At 59.3% G+C, this 19,584-nt stretch overlaps 1 protein-coding gene across 7 annotated transcripts in view; it reads right to left on the bottom strand.

Annotated features, from left to right (window-relative positions):
- TLE3 (TLE family member 3, transcriptional corepressor) overlaps positions 1–18,641 on the bottom strand; it is a 28,364-nt gene extending 9,723 nt beyond the window's left edge. For 2 of the 7 annotated variants that reach the window (XM_054272557.1, XM_054272559.1), the window contains exons 1-8: positions 18,437–18,641; positions 17,849–17,991; positions 17,656–17,756; positions 17,502–17,565; positions 16,584–16,628; positions 8,215–8,277; positions 7,619–7,723; positions 1,866–2,070 (exon numbers count right to left, since the gene is read on the bottom strand). In XM_054272557.1, coding sequence (XP_054128532.1) covers positions 1,866–2,070; positions 7,619–7,723; positions 8,215–8,277; positions 16,584–16,628; positions 17,502–17,565; positions 17,656–17,756; positions 17,849–17,872 — 607 coding nt within the window. In that variant the 5' untranslated portion in view covers positions 17,873–17,991; positions 18,437–18,641. The remainder of the gene's footprint in view (positions 1–1,865; positions 2,071–7,618; positions 7,724–8,214; positions 8,278–16,583; positions 16,629–17,501; positions 17,566–17,655; positions 17,757–17,848; positions 17,992–18,436) is intronic. The other 5 variants (XM_054272560.1, XM_054272563.1, XM_054272561.1 and 2 more) reach the window with 3 other exon arrangements.
- Between the last annotated feature and the right edge of the window lie 943 nt (positions 18,642–19,584).

Here is a 19,584-nt window from a genome sequence, read left to right as displayed (position 1 = left end):
GGAGATGCCAGGGCACAGGGGAGGGCACAGCCAAAACAGAGACACAAAAACAAAGCAAGTTAGGATAAGCCTTAAACCAGAAAAATAAACGCAGAACCTCCTCGTGCTCTTAAACCCTTAAACTCCAGCCCTGTCTGGGCTCTCTCCAGCTTTAGAATCATCCTCCATCCATCTCTCCCAACCAATTCCTGCCCTTTTGTCCATGTGATTTACCTGGCCAAACACAGCTGGAAACGCCCTGGATGCAAAGGGAATGGCAGCAGCCCCAGGTGTGTCCCTGGAGTCACAGCTCCACAGCCAGGAGGTGTTTCAGCCCTTCCTCTGCACCCAAACTGCCCATTTCCCCTGGGATCTCTGCAATCTGAATCCATGCAGGAAATGGAGCAGGAGCATTGCTACCCACAGTTCTGTCTCACTGCTCTTTTTCCACCCCAAATGCCCCAGCAGAGCCCAACAGCTCAGAGGGGCTGTGCGAACCTGCCCTGCCAATGGGAGAGTGGAAATATCCCAAACTCTCCTGTGCTGGTGGCCAGGGGGATCTGCCAGGACAATCCTGGTTTGCAGCTGGACCCACAGATCCTTCCATCTGCTAACAAATGCTCAGATCCCAAATAATGGGAAAAAGCACCAAGTTCCTGCTGCACAGAGCTGGATCCCTCGCCATGATGGTGATGGAGAGGAGGAGGAAGGGGAGGAGGGTGAAGGCTGCTTTCCCATTAAGGCACAGCACAGGAATTGCAGCTGGGCTCCACCAAAGGCTGAGCATCATTTTAGGGAATTCTGCATCCCTAAGAGGGCAATCCCATGATCTGAATGCAGCTGACCCAAGGGATGGGGTGGTGGGAATGAGCCACAACAGGACCAAGGTGATCCCCCAACATCTGAGGGACCTGCAGCAACTCCTGAGGAGGCCACAGAGCTACTCCAAGGGCTGGGAGAGCTGGGGACGTTCACCTGGTGAAGGAAAGGCTCCATGGAGAGCTCAGAGCCCCTTGCAGGGCCTGAAGGGGCTCCAGGAGAGCTGGAGGGGGATTGGGACAAGCCAACCTCACAGCAGGGCCACCGTCTCATCCAACTCATCTCTGCAGCCCTATTCTCCACAATACCAGCAGTTTCACTCCCAACTCTCCTAGTTCTCTTCTTACTCACTATCCTAGAGGGATTGGGACAAGGGACAGGAGAGCAGGAATGGCTTCATAGTGGAGAAGTGGAGATTTGGGTGGGATATGGGGCATGAATTGTCCTCTGTGAGAGTGGTGAGACTCTGGCACAGGTGGCACAGGGTGCCCAGAGCAGCAGGATCCCTGGCAGTGTCCAAACCCTGTTTTGTGGAGGTAATCAAAACTCTACAACTTTGTGAAAGCTGTAAAGCCAGTATGTTTGTTACAGCGCTGGATGCATGTGGGAATCGTTCCCCTAAAATGACAAGTGTACCTCTGGGAACTTCGGGTCCCTTTTTATCCCCCTCTCAAATACATATGCATGCAATTTCACAATAGGTTCATACATATTCATTTTTATGAATTTTGCGTGACATTTGCCGCTAGTTCTTCTTTATCAGAAAGAATTCCTGGGTCAGGCTGACCTGCTCTCACAACAGTTTGTATCTCCCTTTATCACCTTCTGTCTCCCCCCTCCTCATCTTTGTCCTTCACTGAATCAGTTTCCCTGAGCCCAGGCCTTGCAGTCAGGCTACATAGCCATGTTTCCTTAAGCACAGTACATTTCACCTAAACCAAAACTGATTTCTACTCTGGAAAATTTTCCCTTTGCCCCAACCCAGCTCGGAGCCCCCCGGTGCCACTTTTAACCTTCCCACCCACCCACCCCACGGCTGTGGCAGCTCCAGCCTCCCCCCTCCTCACCTCTGTGGTCCAGGTCGTGGTGGTTCTTCTCGTCCTTGACGGCCAGGTGCGCCTGGCTGCCCAGGGCGCCGAGGGCCAGCAGCCCCGAGCTGGTGCCGGTGACGGGCGGGAGGCCGGGCGGCTGCAGCCCCGACGGGTGCGGGGGCAGCTGCACCGGGGGGCCGTGGGCGGCGTGGGACAGGTGCTGGGCCTGGAGCTGCTGCTGCTGCAACGAAAGCACCGGTGAGCTGGGGGGGAACGGGACAGGGGCGATGGAAAGGGATGCTCCGGGATGGGACGCGCCGGGAGCGGCCCCGCTGGATGCCTGGAAGGAGAAGCCCCGTTAGCAGGAGGGCACAGGTGCCCAGGGGTGAGCAGGAGGGCACAGGTGCCCAGGGATGTGCCCAGGGTGAGTAGGAGGGCAGAGGTGCCCAGGGATGTACCCAGGCCTTACCAGGGGGACAGAGGTGCCCAGGGGTGTCCCCAGGCCTTAGCAGGAGGCACAGGTGCCCAGGGATGATCCATGTGGTTAGCAGGAGGGCAGAGCCACCCAACCATGTCCCCAGGGGTTAGCAGGAGGGCACAGGTGCCCAGGGGTGTCCCCAGGGGTGAGCAGGAGGGCAGAGGTGCCCAGGGATGTACCCAGGGGTTATCAGGAGGGCACAGGTGCCCAGGGATGTCCCCAGGACACAGCACAGCCCGTGGCAGAGCACAGCTGGTGGCAGAGCACGCACAGCCCTCTCCCCTGCGTTCCCAGAATGCTCACCCCTAAAGACATGGTTAGTTTGGCTTTTCCAGCAGCAAAAAGGATAAAAATCCCACCCAGGAGACAGAGATACACCATGGCTGGAGGGCAGCAGCTACACCAGTCAGAGGGAGGAAATTCCAGCAGCCAGGAGCCTCCCAGGCAGCTCAGCACAGGGAAGTTCTGATCATTTGGTCAGGAGCAGCTTCCAGGTGCTTCATGGGGGGAGGAAAACTCCACACAATGGCCTGGTCCCATCCCAGGACCCCGCTGCTCCCAGCCCCTTCTGAAACCAGAAATCCTGCAGGGATCCCCCATTCCCACAGTGGGGTTGGATATAACCCCCCACATCCCCTGGAGCTGCAGCCCAGCCAGGATGGCTCAGGGCTCCCAGCTGCTCCCAGGGGACTTTTGGGAGTGAATCCCACCCATCCCAGCACTCCCCCAGCCATGGAGATCCACTGCCTGCTGCAGCTGAGCTGGGAAAAGCTGAACTGCAGCTCTGGGGAGAGAAGGGAAAACCAGACACACTCCCTGCTTCACACACAGTCCTGGAAGAAAACCAGCTGAGAGCCAAGGAGCCGCTTCAGAGAGCCCCCAGGCCTGCCCTGGTGCAGCCAGGAGGGTCCTGGAGCTGTGCTCCTGCCTGGGACCCTCCTGCCCGCACCCACAGCCCCTCCTGCAGCATCCCAGGGAAATCGCATTTGGGCATCTGAGCACAACGGGAATCACGGGCTGGGGACAACCAGAACAAGGGGACAGCCTAGCTCACTCCAGGTCCCCACAAGAAATTCGGATCAGGATTTGTCCCAGGGCACTCTGAGGGGCAGGGATGGACAGCAGGACCTGCTGGCACAAGGGCCAGCCCAATGGACACCCCCAGGAACACCAAAAACACCCCTGGGGATGGAGGGATCCCCAAAACAGCACCCCCAGGGATGCAGCCCAAAACACCCCAAAACAGCACCCCCAGGGATGGAGGGCTCCATCCGTGTTCCCACCAATTCCATCAAGGAAATTTCCAGCACATCTTGCCCGGAGCTGCAGAAGGCGCACCCAGGTGCCCCTGGATCCCTGGCAGTGCCCCAGGCCAGGTTGGACACTGGGGCTTGGAGCACCCTGGGACAGTGGGAGGTGTCCCTGCCATGGCAGGGGTGGCACTGGGTGGGATTTAACCCCAAACCATTCCATGACTCCATGATAAATTTCCCCACATTAACTCCAAGTTTTGGAGGAACAGCCCTGGCCCGTTCCCGATGCAAGGAGCCATTTTGGGCAGCAGAAGGTGACGTCCTGTCCCACTCCACGGACACAGCAGATGGAGCAGGCCCTGGCTGGCTCACCCACCCCCTTCCAGAGCTGCTTTGGGATGGAGAGGGAAATCCCCATGCAGAAGAAGATTCCAGGTGGGAGCTGAGGGCAGCGCCGGGCACCGCAGGTCCATGGAAGCAGCTCTGAGATCCCAGCTGCAGCAGGAGCCACACGGAGAAGGCCATCAGGCCTCTGCTGCAGGAATCCATAAATCCCTGAGCCCTCCAAAGCAGGATTGGTTCTGCCAGCAGGATGGGAAGCATCCTCAGGACGGACATTCCACAGTGTCCCCGAACACGGAGCAGAGCTGGGGGTGAGGGGCACAAGGTTGGTCCCTCAGTGCCAGGATCAATCCTCTGGCACCAAAACAAACGGAACAGATCCCTGGGGCTCTTCCCAATCCCCATTTCACAGCATTTCCACCCATCTGAGGGAGAGGCAGGGCCATTGTAGCAGAGCAGCATCCCAGAGAACGGCCCTGGGTGGTTTTCCAGCACCTCCAACATTCCCACATTGCTCTCCTGGGAGCTCTCCGTTGGTATTTCCATATCCCATCCCTGGAACACACCAAGATCCACTGGTTTGTCCTCAGCCATCTCCAGCTTCCACAAACATCTGCAGGCTGTGACTCATTCCAGCAGCTTTCCACCCAAAAAAAGGGATGTGGCCTGGTGGAACAGCAGCACTCCAATTCCCAGGGTGTGGATGGCAATTCCAGCCCTGGAGCAGCCCAGGGCACAGCACAGCCCCACCAGCAGCAGCACCGTGGAGAGAACAATCAGCACCTGGAGCTGCTCCAGCAGAGAAGAACAAACTGGGATTTCTTCACAGGTAAATCCATCCATGGGCTCGGTGAGGAACAGCCCCTCACAGGACACAGCATCATCCCTGGTGGCCCACAGCAGCATCTCCAGGGGGGTTTGGTTTCCTCCCCTCTGGCAGCGAGAGCAGAATCCGTGTGGGATGTCCTGAAGCCCCATCCCCGTGTCCTGGGCTAGCCAAGGTCCCAAAGCAGGGCTGCAGAGCTCCATCCGTGTCCCAGGCAGGTCATTCCACGGCAAGGAGCCTGGGCTCAGCCCAGGGTGGTGCTGCAGAATTCCCAGATTCCATCCTTGCTGCACATCCCTCTGGAAACACGTCCTGGAGGCTCCCAGAGGGGGCACACAGCCCACCTGGCACTGGTGGCACAGAGCTCCTGCCTGTCCCCAGTGCCCCCTGCTGCAAAGGGCCCATCCCTCCCATTCCATCCCTTATCCCATCCCTGGGAATGCTGGGTTCCAACAGCACCACTGGGTGAGGGCTTCCTGCAGCATCCCAGGGATGGGGAGCCTCTTTGGGAACCCCAAACCCCCCTGCCCAGGCACTGAGGTCCTGCTGGACACACAAGGACAAGGGTTCGGAGCAGCATCCCAGGATCGTGGAGCGACTGAGCCCATCCACAATCACATCCCTCAGGATGCTGCCCTGGGGCTCCAGCTGAATTCCAGCAGCAGTTTGGGCTCCTCCCGTGCTGCAGGACCCCGGCAGGGAGTGATGTCCCCAGAGTCCCAGGAAACAGGGGCTGGGGAGGGATAGCAATCCCAGATATCAATCCCAGATAACAATCCCTGCACACCCAGCCCGGGGCAGCGCCCTCGGAGCTCCTCAGCGGTGTCACACAGAGATGGGGACATGGGAAGAGACTCCAAATTTGGGAGGAAGGCTGGCAGGGAGTGTCTGCTGGTGGAGTGGCTTTAATTGGATTATGTCCATCACGCTCCATGCCTTTGTTCCCGATTTAATGGTTCAGCACTTCAGTTCAGCGCCGGCGTTAAATTTAGTGACGGAGTTTAATCATTTCCAGGGCAATCATTTCCAGGGCTACAACCAAATCAAGGCTCCATTTCAGCCCAGCCTCGAGCGCAGGAGCTGAGAGACAATGGCCCAGATGCATAAAATTAACAGATCTTGACCTCAAAAGGGGCAAAAAGGAGCTTTGCACCGTTTGGGGGGGATTTGGGTGCTGCAGCATCTGCACCGGGGTGTTGGGACAGGCTAGGGACAGCGGGGACACCAGGACACCCCAGTGCTGAGCAATCCGAGCCAGGGACGTGTCCATGTGGGCAGCCCTACAAAAACAACCTGCTGAGGGCAGGGCAGAACACCAAATCCTCTGCATTTGGGGACTCGAGCTGGAGCTGCCACCCAAACCAGCTCCATGCTCCAGGAGGAGCCTGGAACCATCTCCAAAAACCATGGGAGGCCATGGAATCACCAACCCCTCAAACTATGGAATCACCATCTCCTCCTGCCTGCAGCAACCCTACAATAACAAACAACTCCATGCACAGAAGGGAGGCAAAAAAGCCCAAATCCTGTGGGTTTTGTGTCTTTGTGGGCACAAATCCTCCACCCGAACCAGTGCCATGCTCTGGGAAGAGCCTGGAATCATCTCTGAAAGCCATGGAGTCACCATCCCCTCCTGCCAGCAGCAACCCCACAGCAACCATCCACTCCATGCAGAGAGGGGAGGGAAAAAGGCAAAATCCTCTGGGTTTTCTGCCCTGCAGCAGGTGCAGGAGCACGGACCCAGCACCCAAACCCGCTCCCCATCTCTGGCCAAGCCATGGGAGGCCGTGGGACCGGTGAGCAGCAGCGTGTCCCTCCCTGCTGGGCCAGCCCAGGGGAGATGCCCGTGATTCCTCGTCAGGGAGGTGATTACAGGGCTGGGCTGGCTCTTAATGACAGCAGGGCCTCGCTGCGACCCGGGCGAGCAATTACCCAGGGAATGGGGGTCACGGGCTCCTCATGCACCTGAACTGAATTCCAGCATCTGCCACCTGCAGCAGCTCCTCTCCAGCCCCAGCCCACCCTGAGCGGGTGAGCAGCAGCACGAGGGTGCAGTGCCACCCCAAAACTCAGCTGCCATTCCTGGGGCACTTCCCAAGGGGCACCAGCCCCACCATGAGGGATCCAGCTGCTTCCTCATTCCCAAAAACTGCAGCAGCCCAGGGCACGATTCCACAGCGGGTGACACCCATAAAACACAGGAAAATGGATGGAAGAGCAAGTTAGACACAGAGAATTACAAAGATCCTTGAAGCCTACAAAGGGTAAATAGTTATTAAAAAATAAAAGTAATTATAAATGAGCATTTTCTGGGAAACAAAGCCAAAGGAGCTCTGGAGCCACCTGCCCAGGACGTGGATTGGAGAATTCGATGTCCCAGGGATTGCTGCAGGACCAAGGCGGTGACAGCAGGTACAGAAACGATCAGAATTGTTAATTTTCAATCAGAACCCCTCAATCTGTGCGGGGAAAGGGTCAATGCATGGAACAACAACTCCAGCCGAGGGCACAGCACATTGCACACCAACAGCCCAGCAGAGACAAGCCTGGCCTCAGGGGCTGGGGAGGCTCCCACCCCAAATCCCCCCAGGAACATCCCCCTGCAATCTGGAGCTGCCAGGGAGCAGCTGTCCTGATGGGGGCCAGATTGGGGCAGTTTTGGGGTTCTGGGACAGCCAGGAGCTGAGATTGGGGCAGTTTTGGGGTTCTGGGACAGCCAGGAGCTGAGATTGGGGCAGTTTTGGGGTTCTGGGACAGCCAGGAGCTCTGGGATTGGGGCACTTTTGGGGTTTTGGGATGGCTGGGGTCCGGGAGCCGCCCGGGGTGCCCTCCTGAGCGCAGGGTTGCCTCTGGATATGGTAAATGATAGGAATAAAAGGGGAATACACACGGTGAGAGGCAGATTGGGAAGTCCACGTACCCCGATGATAGCATTCAACTCCGTCATTGTCACTTGCTTGGCACGCTCAACAGCCTGGGCCACCTGCTGTTGGTGCTGCGGGGACACAGGGCCTGGGTCAGCCACAGCCCAGCTGCAGGACCCCCCAGGCATGGGTCCCCTGCTTTTGGGCCCTATTTTTCCCGTTTTCCCCTAAATTTTTGCCCATTTTTCCCTAATTTTTGCCCATTTTCCCCTAATTTTTTTGCCCATTTTCCCCCAATTTTTTGCCCATTTTCCCCCAATTTTTTGCCCATTTTCCCCTAAATTTTTGCCCTATTTCAAGTGCAGCAGCCCAGGAGCACCTCCCAGTTCCTCAGGGAAAAGGAGAAGCCCCTCGCAGCCTTTTGGGCTCAGTGCAGCCCCCCCAGGCTGAGCAGGGCCCAGCTCTGCCCATCCCAAGGGTTCTCCAGCATTCAGGCAGGATTTAAATCCCATTTCTCACATCCAACCCCCACCCAGGGGCCCAGCACTGCCTGTGAGGGAGGGGAAACCCCTGGGAGAAGCTGCACCCCCCCAAAGAGGGTGTGGAAAAAGTCCTCACTTACCTCTTGTGACAGAAAAGGCATGATCTGGGCTAAAATCGTGTTCAGTCTTTTAGCAATTTCTGTCTGAAAAAAGGGAAGAAGGAAAAGCAGCAGTCAGCACCCGGCAGCAGCCTCCCACGGGTGCCACGAGGCTTCCTGGCAGCAGAGCTGTGTCCCCTGCTCGTCCCTTCCCAAAATCCCCTCCCTGTCCCCTCCCAAAACACCCTCTCTCTGTCCCCTGCCACTGATCCTCTCCCTGTCCCTTTCCAAAATCCCCTTTCTGTCTCCTCCCGAAGTCCCTTCCCAAAATCCCTTCTCTGTCCCCACTCCCTGTCCCTTCCCAAAGTCTCCTCTCTGTCCCTTTCCAAAATCTCCTCCCTGTCCCCTGTCCCTTCCCAAAATCCCCTCTGTCCCTCCCGGCAGAGGCACTGGGACCCCCTCAAGCTCCCCAGCCCAGGGACACTTCCCTGCCTCCCTGGGACACCTCCATGACAGCCCTGGATGCACCAACCCCTGCCAGCTGCACCCTGATGGGGCTAAACTGGGGGAAAAACCCCAAAGGACACCCAGCCCTTGCTGGGGATGGCTGGGACACGCTGCTCCCGCCACACAAACAACCCAACAAGCACCATCAACGTTCCCAGTGGCACCAGGGAATGGAGACACGGGGAAAATCCTGATCTGCCCCAGCATGGAGGGAACAGCCCCACAGACCCCAGAGCTCTGGGTTCTGCTCCAAGGGGTCCTCACAGAGCTCCCCATGGGCTGCAAAGCCACAGGAACACTCCTGGCCATCCTGCTCTCCTGAAACACTCCTGGAGATTGGGGTACACCTGATGCTTTCTCAGGAATTAGCTCTGTGGGAGCTTCCAGGGATGCTCCTGGTGAGGTGACCATGTCCCACTGCAGGGATGGCCGTGTCCCTCTCCAGGGATGTCCCCAGCAGGACGGCCGTGTCCTGGCTCCCAGGGGTTAACCCAGGCTGCTCCTGGCCGAGGCAGCTGTGAAAACAGCTCCAGCTCCAAGTCAAACACGGCGGAGCGGCCGCGAGGATGCAGCGCCACAACAATGGCCGGGGCCGAGCGCTGGCGGGGAATCAAACGCCCCGAAATTCCTTCCGCCAGCCCCAGCAGCTCCTTATCAACAGCACGAGTGATTAACCGGGAGAGCTCCGGCCTCCTGCTGGCAGGGAGCCTCCTGCCCGGGACAGCCAGCCCTGCTCCCAAAGCCCCGTGCTCCCCACAGCACCCCAAATCCACCCTGCGGATCACACAGCTCAGCTCCTACAGAACCTCTGGGCTTTCGGCCCAGCCAAACCAAAGGAGCCCTCAGCTCCACCTGCTCTCAAGCACCCCAAGGAAGATCCCTAAATATCCTAATTTGGGAGAGAAATCCCAATGGACAGCAAGTCCTTGCTGGGTGTCACTGCTCCTGCTACACAAACAACACAACAAGCACCATCAACATTCCCAGCAGCACCATAAGCGAGGAAACACCGGGAAAATCCTGACCTGCCCCAGCCTGGAGCCATCCCCATAGAGGGAACAGCCCCACAGACCCCAGAGCTCCGGGTCCTGCTCCAAGGGGTCCCCAGAGAGCTCCCCATGGGCTGCAAAGCCACAGGAACATCCTGGCCATCCTGTTCTCCAGAAGCACTCCCGGTGATTGGGTTACACCTGATGCTTTTCTTAGCAATTCCAGAGGCAGGGAACGTGCTGGCACACCGTGCCAAGGCAGGGACGGCTGGAAGTGACCACGGCTTGGACTCAGGTACCCTGGCCACAGCCACCAGCCAGTGGGATCAGCGTAGCCCCGAGCGTGAGGATGCACGGATCCAGCAGGCAGCCGGGGATCATGGACTCCTGGAACAGTTTGCTCAGATGGGACTTCAAAGCTCATCCAGTTCCACTCCCTGTGCACCTTCTAGGAGCCCAGATTGCTCCGACCTGGCTTTGGACTCTTCCAGGAATGGGGCAGTCACAGGCACCAGTGTCCCAGCCCCCTTCCAGGGAAGGATTCCTTCCCAGTATCCCACCTGTCTGTCCCTGCCCTCGGCACAGGGAAGCCACTCCCTGTGTCCCATCACTGCAGGGACACTGCCACGGTGACACCATCCCCAGCACACCGTTTTCAGCACCCAACACTCCCACAACACCCGGGCTGGAAGCTCCAAGTGCCAAACCCAGCCCAGCCCTGGCGTCGTGGCTGAGCAGCCAGGCTGGCACCACGAGTGCCACCAGCCCCCGCGGTGCCACCGCCGTGCCCTGCCATGGGAAAAGCTCCTTCCAGGCTCTTTGGCACTGGCACTTTGATCAGATTATATTTAGCTGCAGCTGCATTAAAGATTTATTCCTCCAGCTCCAGCCCTTGGATTGGGATGCAGCGAGTGCAGCCGCTGCTCCAGGAGCTCTGCCCTGGCAGCTCCCGGGTTCTAGAACAAATCTGATCCATGTCTGAGGGGACAACACCAGCCAGCCTCCCTCGGCTGCACCCTGGAAAAACACAGCGTCCAGCCAGGCTGATTCCATGGAGCAGGAAGGGAAGGAGCTGGGTTTTCCCCAGACCAGCAGCACACGTGATGCTTCCACCTCTAAATGCAAAATTTCCAAGCGAGACGTGAAGCCAAACTCCCCGCTCCACACAGAAAGAGACTTCCCCACGTGGGATCAGGCACAGAGATATTGGATGTCCAAAATATTATGTTTACAACCGTCAGGTTTCCTGTGAACACGAGATTCAATCGTCTTTAAATATTTGCTCACTTTCCCTCTTCCCATTCCCTGGCACATTAAACTCCAGTTGTTCCCATTAAAACTTTAACTGGGAGGGAAGGGGATTCTCCGGAACGCCAGGAACAGGGGAGGGCTCCCTGCCCGACACCTTCCCCTTCTCAGGGCTCATCCATCACCTTGCCCAGCGCCCCGAGCCCCACCTCAGCTGCTCCTGCCAAGGAAAGCTCCATTCCCACCGCGGGTTGCCATGGCAATCCCAGCTCCGCATCCCCTTCCGCTGCCCTGCATCCTCCCTGGACCAGGGCGCATCAGACACAAGGAGGGGGCACGGGAGAGGCTCCCAAACACCTCCTGGCTGTTGAAAAGGGCAAGGAGTCGGGGGGAGCTGCAATCCCAGCTAATCCCCCCTCGCTGCGTGCCCCTGCCAGGAATGTGCCCTGCTCCCTGCCCGGAGCCTCCCGGCGTGGGGTGTCAGCGAAACCAGAGAAAACATCTGCACCGGTGATAAATCAACACGGCCCCAAATGAGGCTCCTGTCACCTGCTCTCCAAACGGCCAGAGCCACCAGCAGCATCCCAAGCACTCGGGGACGCGGGGAGCTGCTGCTGGCACTGCCTGCGAGAGGCGGCAGCTCGGCGTTGAATAGCTGGGGCTGGCTGGGCCCCGCAGCTCCTGCACTCCCATCCCCACACCTGGATGGGGCAGAGGGAGTTTAAAAATAACCCCCCGGATGTCAGCCATGGCAAAGCAGCCTCAAAACTGACCCAAAAGCTGCGATGCAGAGCTGCAGGCTGGGGGGGACACCCCAGACAGGGCACTGGGGATGCTCCTGGTGCCAAACTGTCTACGCTTGGGATGTCCAGGAGGCAAACGGGAGCTGCAGGATGTGCCAGACATGGGGTGACCCCACCAGATAGATCCCAGCATCTCCCCCATGGCACAGGACAGGACACAGATGCCTCCTGGGCTCCCTGCTCCTGGGAGGATGGAGCTGTCTGCAGGGACCAGCCCCACAGGCATGGCTCAGCATCCCAAAACACCCTGCACAGGACACCCCAAAAAACCCCAAACAGCAGAGAACACCCCAAAAAAAACCTGCACAAGACAACCCCAAAAGCCCCTGCACACATCACACAGCCCTCAAGCTCTCCCCCACATGGAAAATATTCTCCGTGGGGAAGGGAACCCCACCAGGCCATGGCAGGTGGAGATTTTGGGCCACGCCAGCCCCAAGTCCAGCCTGCCCTTGCTGCTGGGTTTATGCTGTGGGATGAAGGATGGGGAGAAGGTGCTGAACACAGAACACTGCACAACACCCCAAAACATCCCTACTTATAGCCTCAAATCCGGGAATCTCCAGAGGTGGGTGCTGAACACAGAACACCCCAAAACATGTATAACATACTTATTTCCTCAAATCCAGGACTCTCCATAGGTGGGAGGGAACGCCAGGATTACTCAAGGCCCTGCACAGACACCCCACCAATCCCACCCTGTGCCCCAGAGCGTTGTCCAAACGCTCCTGGAGCTCTGGCAGCCTCGGGAATGCGACCATTCCCTGGGAAATAACAATTCCACCTATAGGGCGCCCTAAACCCCTGCGGGGGCTGCAGGAGCACAGCCCCAGCACAGCTCCCATTCACAAATCCCCAACCTTCTCCCCATCTCCACAGCACAAACAGCCCGCGGTGATTCCCCAGAGGCTCTGCACCCCACAGCCCCCTGCAGACCCCCCCAGAGCCCCCTCCCCCGGCAGGAGGAGGAGTAAATCACACGAGGCGTGAAGCACCAGCAGCATTTGTTGAAACCAGGATATTGTCTCTTTAAGCACATGAAAATCAGGCCCTTGAGCAGTGTGGTTCTCACTCGGGCGCACAATTATGGGTACTTTCAGCTGTCTACCACTATTTCAAGTGCTCTCTCCAAGCGGGCTGTCAATGGCATGTTGAAAGCTATTTGTGGCTGCTATCGTTATTAGCAAAGTGGAGAGCCTGGCTGATGAGAATTAAATTCAGGGCGGGGGTGTGGAAGGGCAGGACACAGCCCCTCATTAGGGAATTACCACCAGCCATGGGGTAAAGCTCGCAGAGACCCCCAAAACTCAGCCGGGAGCCCCCAAAATTCACCCAGGAACCCCCAAAACTCAGCCAGGGGAGAGAGAATTCCCCTCTGCCTTGGGAGTGCTGAGAGCACAGCTCACAAATTACCCGGCTTCTGAAGTATTTAGCAAATTATTACCTGGCACTCCTTGCTAACAAGCACGACAGAAAGGATATTGTGTTCCTGGAATATTCTAGAAATGCACACACACAAAAAGCTGCCTCTCTCCCCTGGAAGTGTTGGGGGGTTCAGGCTCGTTCCGAGCATTAGGCAGGGAAACAAGAAGCGCTTCTGTGGAGCGTTCTCAGCCATAACAAGGAACCAAAGGCAGCACAAAGGTTCTGTCCTCCGAGGTGTCCCGTTTCCCCACGCAAAATGAGTTTTCCTTTTGGAATGGTTATTGCCCTCGGCGATTATCCACGGGGATCTGCACAGAGACAATGCGCGGCCGACAGGGGAAGGGAAGTTTCTTTTGGAAAAATCAATTAACCCGACCGAAAAAAAAAAAAAAAGGAAAAAAAAGTTTTGTCGGGGTTTCAAAAGAAAACTCCTGATTGGAGCCGGGTTTAGGAAAGCTGAGCCCGGGGAAGGAGTCGAGTTCAGCAGGAAGACTGATGTAAGGAGCAATTCACTGCAACCGACTGGGGAATCACTTCCTAAATATTTCCTTGCATATGGAGTTGTTTATGAAACTCCGTTTTTTTTCCTAACGAGAAACAAAAACGAGAAGAAAGAGGGGGGAAAAGGGAAAAAAAAAAAAAAAAGCCCAACCCCACACGCAGCCACATATGCACACACTTAATATTCAGCGTGGAAGAGATAATCTGTTATATAAGCCCACAGACAGACAATCCCCTTTTGCTTAAAGATGAAGTATCCATCAATGTTTGTCTGGAGCAGATGTAATCACAAGCAGTCAAGTCTGGAGGGCAGGACACTGCATGAATAATTCAAGCACTTCAGTCTACTTGATTGTGTGCAGATAAACACAAGTCAACCGCTAAACAGGTCAGCTGATAAACTTGTTTGTTCAGGACCAGCCACCCTCAGCCAGATGCCGGCAGGACCACGCCGCAATTAGCGGGATGCCTTGCGGGATGCCCGCCGGGGGGATGCTGCCCAGGGATGCCGCCCAGGGGATGCTGCGGCCCGCGGAGGGGGGAAAGCCCTGCCCGGGCTCCCCCTCGCCCCGTTTGCGCCCGCAGCCCGGGCTGCTTTGTTTGTTTGCTGTCAATTAGAGAGGGAGACGGCTCCGGCTTCCCCCGCCCGGCTCCCGGCAGCGGGCACGCAGCAGATGGCACCGGGCAGCACGGCCCGGGCGGGCACGGGATGCTGCGGGAATGGCTCGCACGGCTCCCGGCAAAGCGGGCACCGGGAGCCACCGGGACAGGCGGGGACCGAGCCACACCGGGAGTTCTGCGGCTCCCGGGGCAGCCCCGAGACCCCCGCGGCACACGGAGGAGGGGCTGCTCCACCCGCACCTCCCAGCGCTGCCAAACTCGGGATGCACCCGGGGAAAACACTGGGGAACGTCTTGGGAATGGCATCTGCCAGCGAGGGAACCAACCCAGCATCCCAGAGCGTCATTCCAGCATCTCCCAGCGAGGGAACCAACCCAGCATCTCCCAGCGAGGGAACCAACCCAGCATCTCCCAGCGAGGGAACCAACCCAGCATCTCCCAGCGAGGGAACCAACCCAGCATCTCCCAGCGAGGGAACCAACCCAGCATCTCCCGGCGAGGGAACCAACACAGCATCTCCTGGTGAGGGAACCAACACAGCATCTCCCAGTGAAGGAACCAACACAGCATCTCCCAGTGAAGGAACCAACCCAGCATCTCTCACGCCATCATTCCAGCATCTCCCAGCGAAGGAACCAACCCAACATCCTGGGGTGTCATTCCAGCATCTCCCAGAGCAGGAACCGACCCAGCATCTCCTAGGCCATCATTCCAGCATCTCCTGGTATGGGAATCAACCCAGTATCTTGGAGAGTCATTCCAGCATCTCCCCTAGCATTCCAGAGCATCATTCCAGTATCTCCCAACGAGGGAACCAACCCAGCATCTCCTGGTGAGGGAACCAAGCCAGCATCCTGGAGTGTCATTCCAGCATCTCCCCTAGCATCCCAGGCCATCATTCCAGGATTTCCCAGCGAGGGAACCAACCCAGCCTCTCCCAGGCCATCATTCCAGCATCTCCCAGCACCGAGCAGAGCCATCCAGCACCCAGGTAGGAGGAGGGTGGGCACAGGAGACCCTCTGCCCCAGGAGCCTGGGCTGGGGTCCCTCCAGGTGACCCCCGAGTCCCCCAGGTGCTGCTGAGGTGGCCGCGGGCTCCGTGTCCCTGTGGCCACACCAACGCCGTCCCCTCCGGGCAGGAGGCCGGGCCTAGCCCCCAATCCCCAATTTTGGGGTGTTCCTGAGCACCCCAGCCCAAAGCTCCCCCGAGCTCGGGGGTCCCGCAGCCCCCGCACAAGGACCCCGGGGGCGGGCAGCGGCCCCCGAGCGCAGAGTCGGGATTATCTGCGTGGAAGGAGATATTTATATAAAACTGAAGACTAAGCAGGAATTATTTTCGCTGCCCCGTGACTACGGCGCAGCAAGGCGAGGGGAGGAAGAGAGAGGCGCATTCAGAGACGCTGCTTTGCATCTCATCAGCGCCCTGCGAGCCTCCGAGGAGGAGGAGGGCGATGCCGCTATTAAGCCAAACCACTTTGGAGTTGAATGGGGCTGATTTGCGAGCGGCAAAGTTGATGTCAACTTCTATCTGCCCTAAGTTCTTAATTAGAACTCCTTCTAAAACCAGTAAGCAGCAGCAGCACAAATAATCAGGTCTAATCTCAATAATAACTTTATTCCTTTAAGTTTTACCATCATGTGCGCAGCCTTTAGGCTCTTTACCGATAATCTTATCAAGGTAGCACACCACATTCTGCTGGGGCCTTCTCTATTTTTTCCTTCAGGCAAGTTACACATTAGAGAAGACTGGAAGGGAGGGGTAAAAAAAAAAAAAAAAAAAAAAAGCCAACAAAACCAAAACCCCAACCAGCCCCAAACATTGCTTCACTTCCCAGATGCAAAGACAAGTCCGTGCCATTGAGCAACACACGGTGAGCTCTGGAGATAATTCCCGGCTCGGTCTCACGCTCCGGCAGGGCCGGGAGCAGGGGATGACCTTACAAACAGCCCTGCTGTACCCACAACACGAGCAGAGGCCGCCGCAGCAGCCCCTATCAGTGTTTTCCAGGCCTTGGGAACGCGCTATTCCAGGTATTGACCTCCCCGCACGGGAGGCGAGGCTGTTCTCACCTCCCTGCATAAACACTCTGCCTAAAACCGAAATTCCTCGCGAGTATCGACGAAATAACCCCACCGAGTGCCATCAACCTGCGGCTGCCAATTTAACAGCCGGGCCGCGGGATCCCACCTGGAGTCACATCCCTGCCTCCAGCACTTATTCCCTATTTAGTGCAATCAGGGCCGATTTTACCTCAGGTGGAGGAAAAGGGCAACAGGAGATCAATCAATCACAACTTCCCCCCTCGAAATTACTCACCTGTTTGTGCATTTCAATATTCAAACCGTACGACATTTCGTAGTACTGGGGAAGGAGAGAAAAAAAAATAGAAATAAATTCAATTAAACACCAGAGCCAAGGAGAATTTGAATTCAATTCACAGAAGGCATTTGCATAAGGTCATTACCAAAAAGCATCCTGGGCAAAACTGGGCTTAAAGCACGGGTAGCCAAGGAAATTACACCTTATAATAAGCAGATGTTTATGGGTTTAACTGGCAGGCACTTAACGAGGGGACACTCCTTTTGACTCCTGTTTTCTCCTCCTAAGCTACTTAGAAAAACAAAGAGGCGCAGAGCTGGGTGACAGGCGTCTGCTCAGCCCTGGCAGAACAGGTACAGCCCGGAGTCTGGCCAAAAACCCAGCTTCTCACCGGGGGGGGGGTGATTTGGTGATTTGTCCCCCCCCAGGGCCCAGGGGAGCGGCCGGGAAAGGGGGTGCAGGGCCCGGCCAAACCCACCGGAACCCCCAAGGAGCCCACCCGGGGGCCCGCCATGCTAATTTAGCTTTAAACAGAGCGTTTTGTGGCAACAAAAGTGCCCATTTCCCTCGGGAAGGATGAACGGGAGCGGGGGAGGAGCTGCCAGGGCTCCCGGGTGGCCTCGGGGCAAGAACTGGGGGGACCCCCACCAGCACCGGGGATCCCCCCCGAGCTCGGGGTCACCGCTGCAGCCCCCCCCGCGGCCGCAGCCCCGCTCCAAAGGGGTTAACAGGAAACTTGGGATGGCGCTCGCAGCCCCTGGGGCTCGGAGCGCCGGGCACCGCCGCCCCCCCGGCCCGGGGGTCCCCGGGCAGGCGGTGCCCGTGCCAGGGGGGGTTCCCCCGGTCCCCCCCGTTCGCAGGCTCGCAGCTAATGACATTTGCAGGCTGATCCGAAATCTGATTAAAGTCTCTCACCATAACGTAATGGCGCTGCATTTCGGTCTTCTCGTTCGCCAGCTTGTCATACTCCACTTTGAGGCTGGGGGGGGGATGAGAGCGCACGGTGAGACCCCGCGGAACCGGGGGGCTCGGGGCGGGGGGGGGCGGCCGGGGGTGCCCCCGGGCTCACCTGTGGTACTGGGCCTGCAGGAACTGGAACTCGTCCTTGATCCGGTCGCAGGACTCGGCCACGGTGAATTTGAAGCCCGGTTGGCCCGGCTGGTGCGGAGCCTGCGGGAAGCGGCCGCGGGGGTTACCGGGGGGGTTACCGGGGAGGGGGGGGGGGCGCAGACCGGGGGGCGGCGGGGGGTACCGGGACTCACCGGGTGCCGGCCCTGGGGGTACATGGCCGGGCTGGGGCGCGGTCACTGGAAGCAGCCGCGCCGAGCCTCGCTACGGCGATCGCGACGTGCGGAGCTGCCGCTGCTGCCCGCCGGCCTCGGAGCGCTCCCGGAGAGGCCGAGAACTGAACAAAGGGACGAGAGGAAAGTCCGTGCGGGGGGCGGAGGAGGGAGGGCGGAGGGGTGGGGGGGGGAGCGGGCCCGGCCGGTTCCCCCCCGCACGTTCCCCCCCCCAGCCCGGCCCCGCACCGCCGGGGAGGCGCCCGCGGAGCCGAGCCCAGCCCCGCAGCGCCGGGGCCAGGTGCCGACCCCCCCGGCCGCCGCGCTCCGCGGGCCTCCGCTTCCTCACCCCCCCCTCCTTCCGGCACTCGCTGGCGGAAAATAAAAAAATAAAAAAAAAAAAAAAAAAAAAAAGGAGAAAAATCAAACCCCCCCCCTCCCCGGAAAAAAAAAAGGAAAAAAAAAATAGATCAAAAAGCCACAGCGACAACAACAACAACGCGGCGGCGGGAGGAGGGTCCCGCGGTATTCCTGCGGCCGGGAGAAGGGGAAGCAAAGCCAGGAACTAACGCCGGAGCACGACGGCCATGGAGGAGAGGAGGAGGGGGAGGAAGGCCGTACACATCCGACTTCCCGGGCGCCGCGGACATGCGAGGTGCGAGCGGGTCCCCCGCCCGGGGGCGGCCGTTCAGCTGCGTCCAGCCGGGATCGCCGTAACTCCGGGAGCCATCGCGGAGCGGGCGCGGAGCGGGGCAGCGGCGCCCGAGCACGCGGTGCCGCCACAGCGCCCGGGCGGAGCGGGGCGGCGGGCGGGGGACAAAACCCGGGCGGCCTCGCCGCCGACAGCCAATCGCAGAGCGCCGCGCCCACGTGGGGCCGCGGCCGGCGGGTGCTGATTGGGCGGCGCTGGCGTAACGTCACAATGGCAGCTTGTGTCTGACGGAGGGGCGGCCGACAGCCACGCCCACCGCGGGCCCCGCCCCGCGCAGGCCCCGCCCCGCCCCGCGCCCCCCGGCCCGGCCGTGACTCGGGCCCGGCGCTGCCGTAACCCCGGCTCCGGCGGGCCGGTTCGGGCGGTAAAACAAACATGGGCGCTTTGGCAGCGGAGCGCCTGCGCTCCGCACCGGGAAAGGGCTCGGTACGAGCCCCCCGCACCGGCGGGCGGCGGCAAGGCCGCCCAGCCTCCCCCGGCGGCCGCGCGGCCTCTTTGATGTGTCGTGAGGGCCGCGCTGCTCCCCCTCCGCGCCTCCCCTCACGCCTGAGGGGCTTTAACGAGGAACACGGGTAATGGCGTTAACGTCAGACCCTCCCGCCGCGCCCGCGGGACACCCGGCTGCGCCCCCGGGGGGGACTCCGCGGCCGCCGCAGCGGAGCGGGAGCAGCCCCGGTCCCGGCGGGCCGGAGGGAGCGGGGCCGCAGCACCGGCGGCCCCACGGGCGGGCCGGGCCCGGCCCAGCGCACAAAATGGCCGCTCGCCCGCGCGTCAGACGGAGCCTCCGCCCCACGTGGGGCCTCGCGCCGCTCAGCGGCTCTCTTCCAATCAGGGCGCGGAGCGGGCCGCCGCTCCAACGCTATTGGCCGGGCGGAGCGGCGCTGTCAATCAAAGCCACGCGGGGCCGCCGGCGCGCAGCCCCCGCCCGCCATGGCGGCGTAATTAGCCCGGGCCGGCGCTTCCTCCAGCTCAAACAATCTGTCACCGCCGAGCCGGGCGGGCCGCG

The sequence above is a fragment of the Melozone crissalis genome, unplaced genomic scaffold, assembly GCF_028551555.1.
Source record: "Melozone crissalis strain CALT ecotype California unplaced genomic scaffold, PUWL_Pcris_2 ptg000014l_1, whole genome shotgun sequence".
In the NCBI taxonomy this organism is placed as follows: domain Eukaryota; kingdom Metazoa; phylum Chordata; class Aves; order Passeriformes; family Passerellidae; genus Melozone; species Melozone crissalis.
This window is presented reverse-complemented; position numbering and strand designations above follow the sequence as displayed.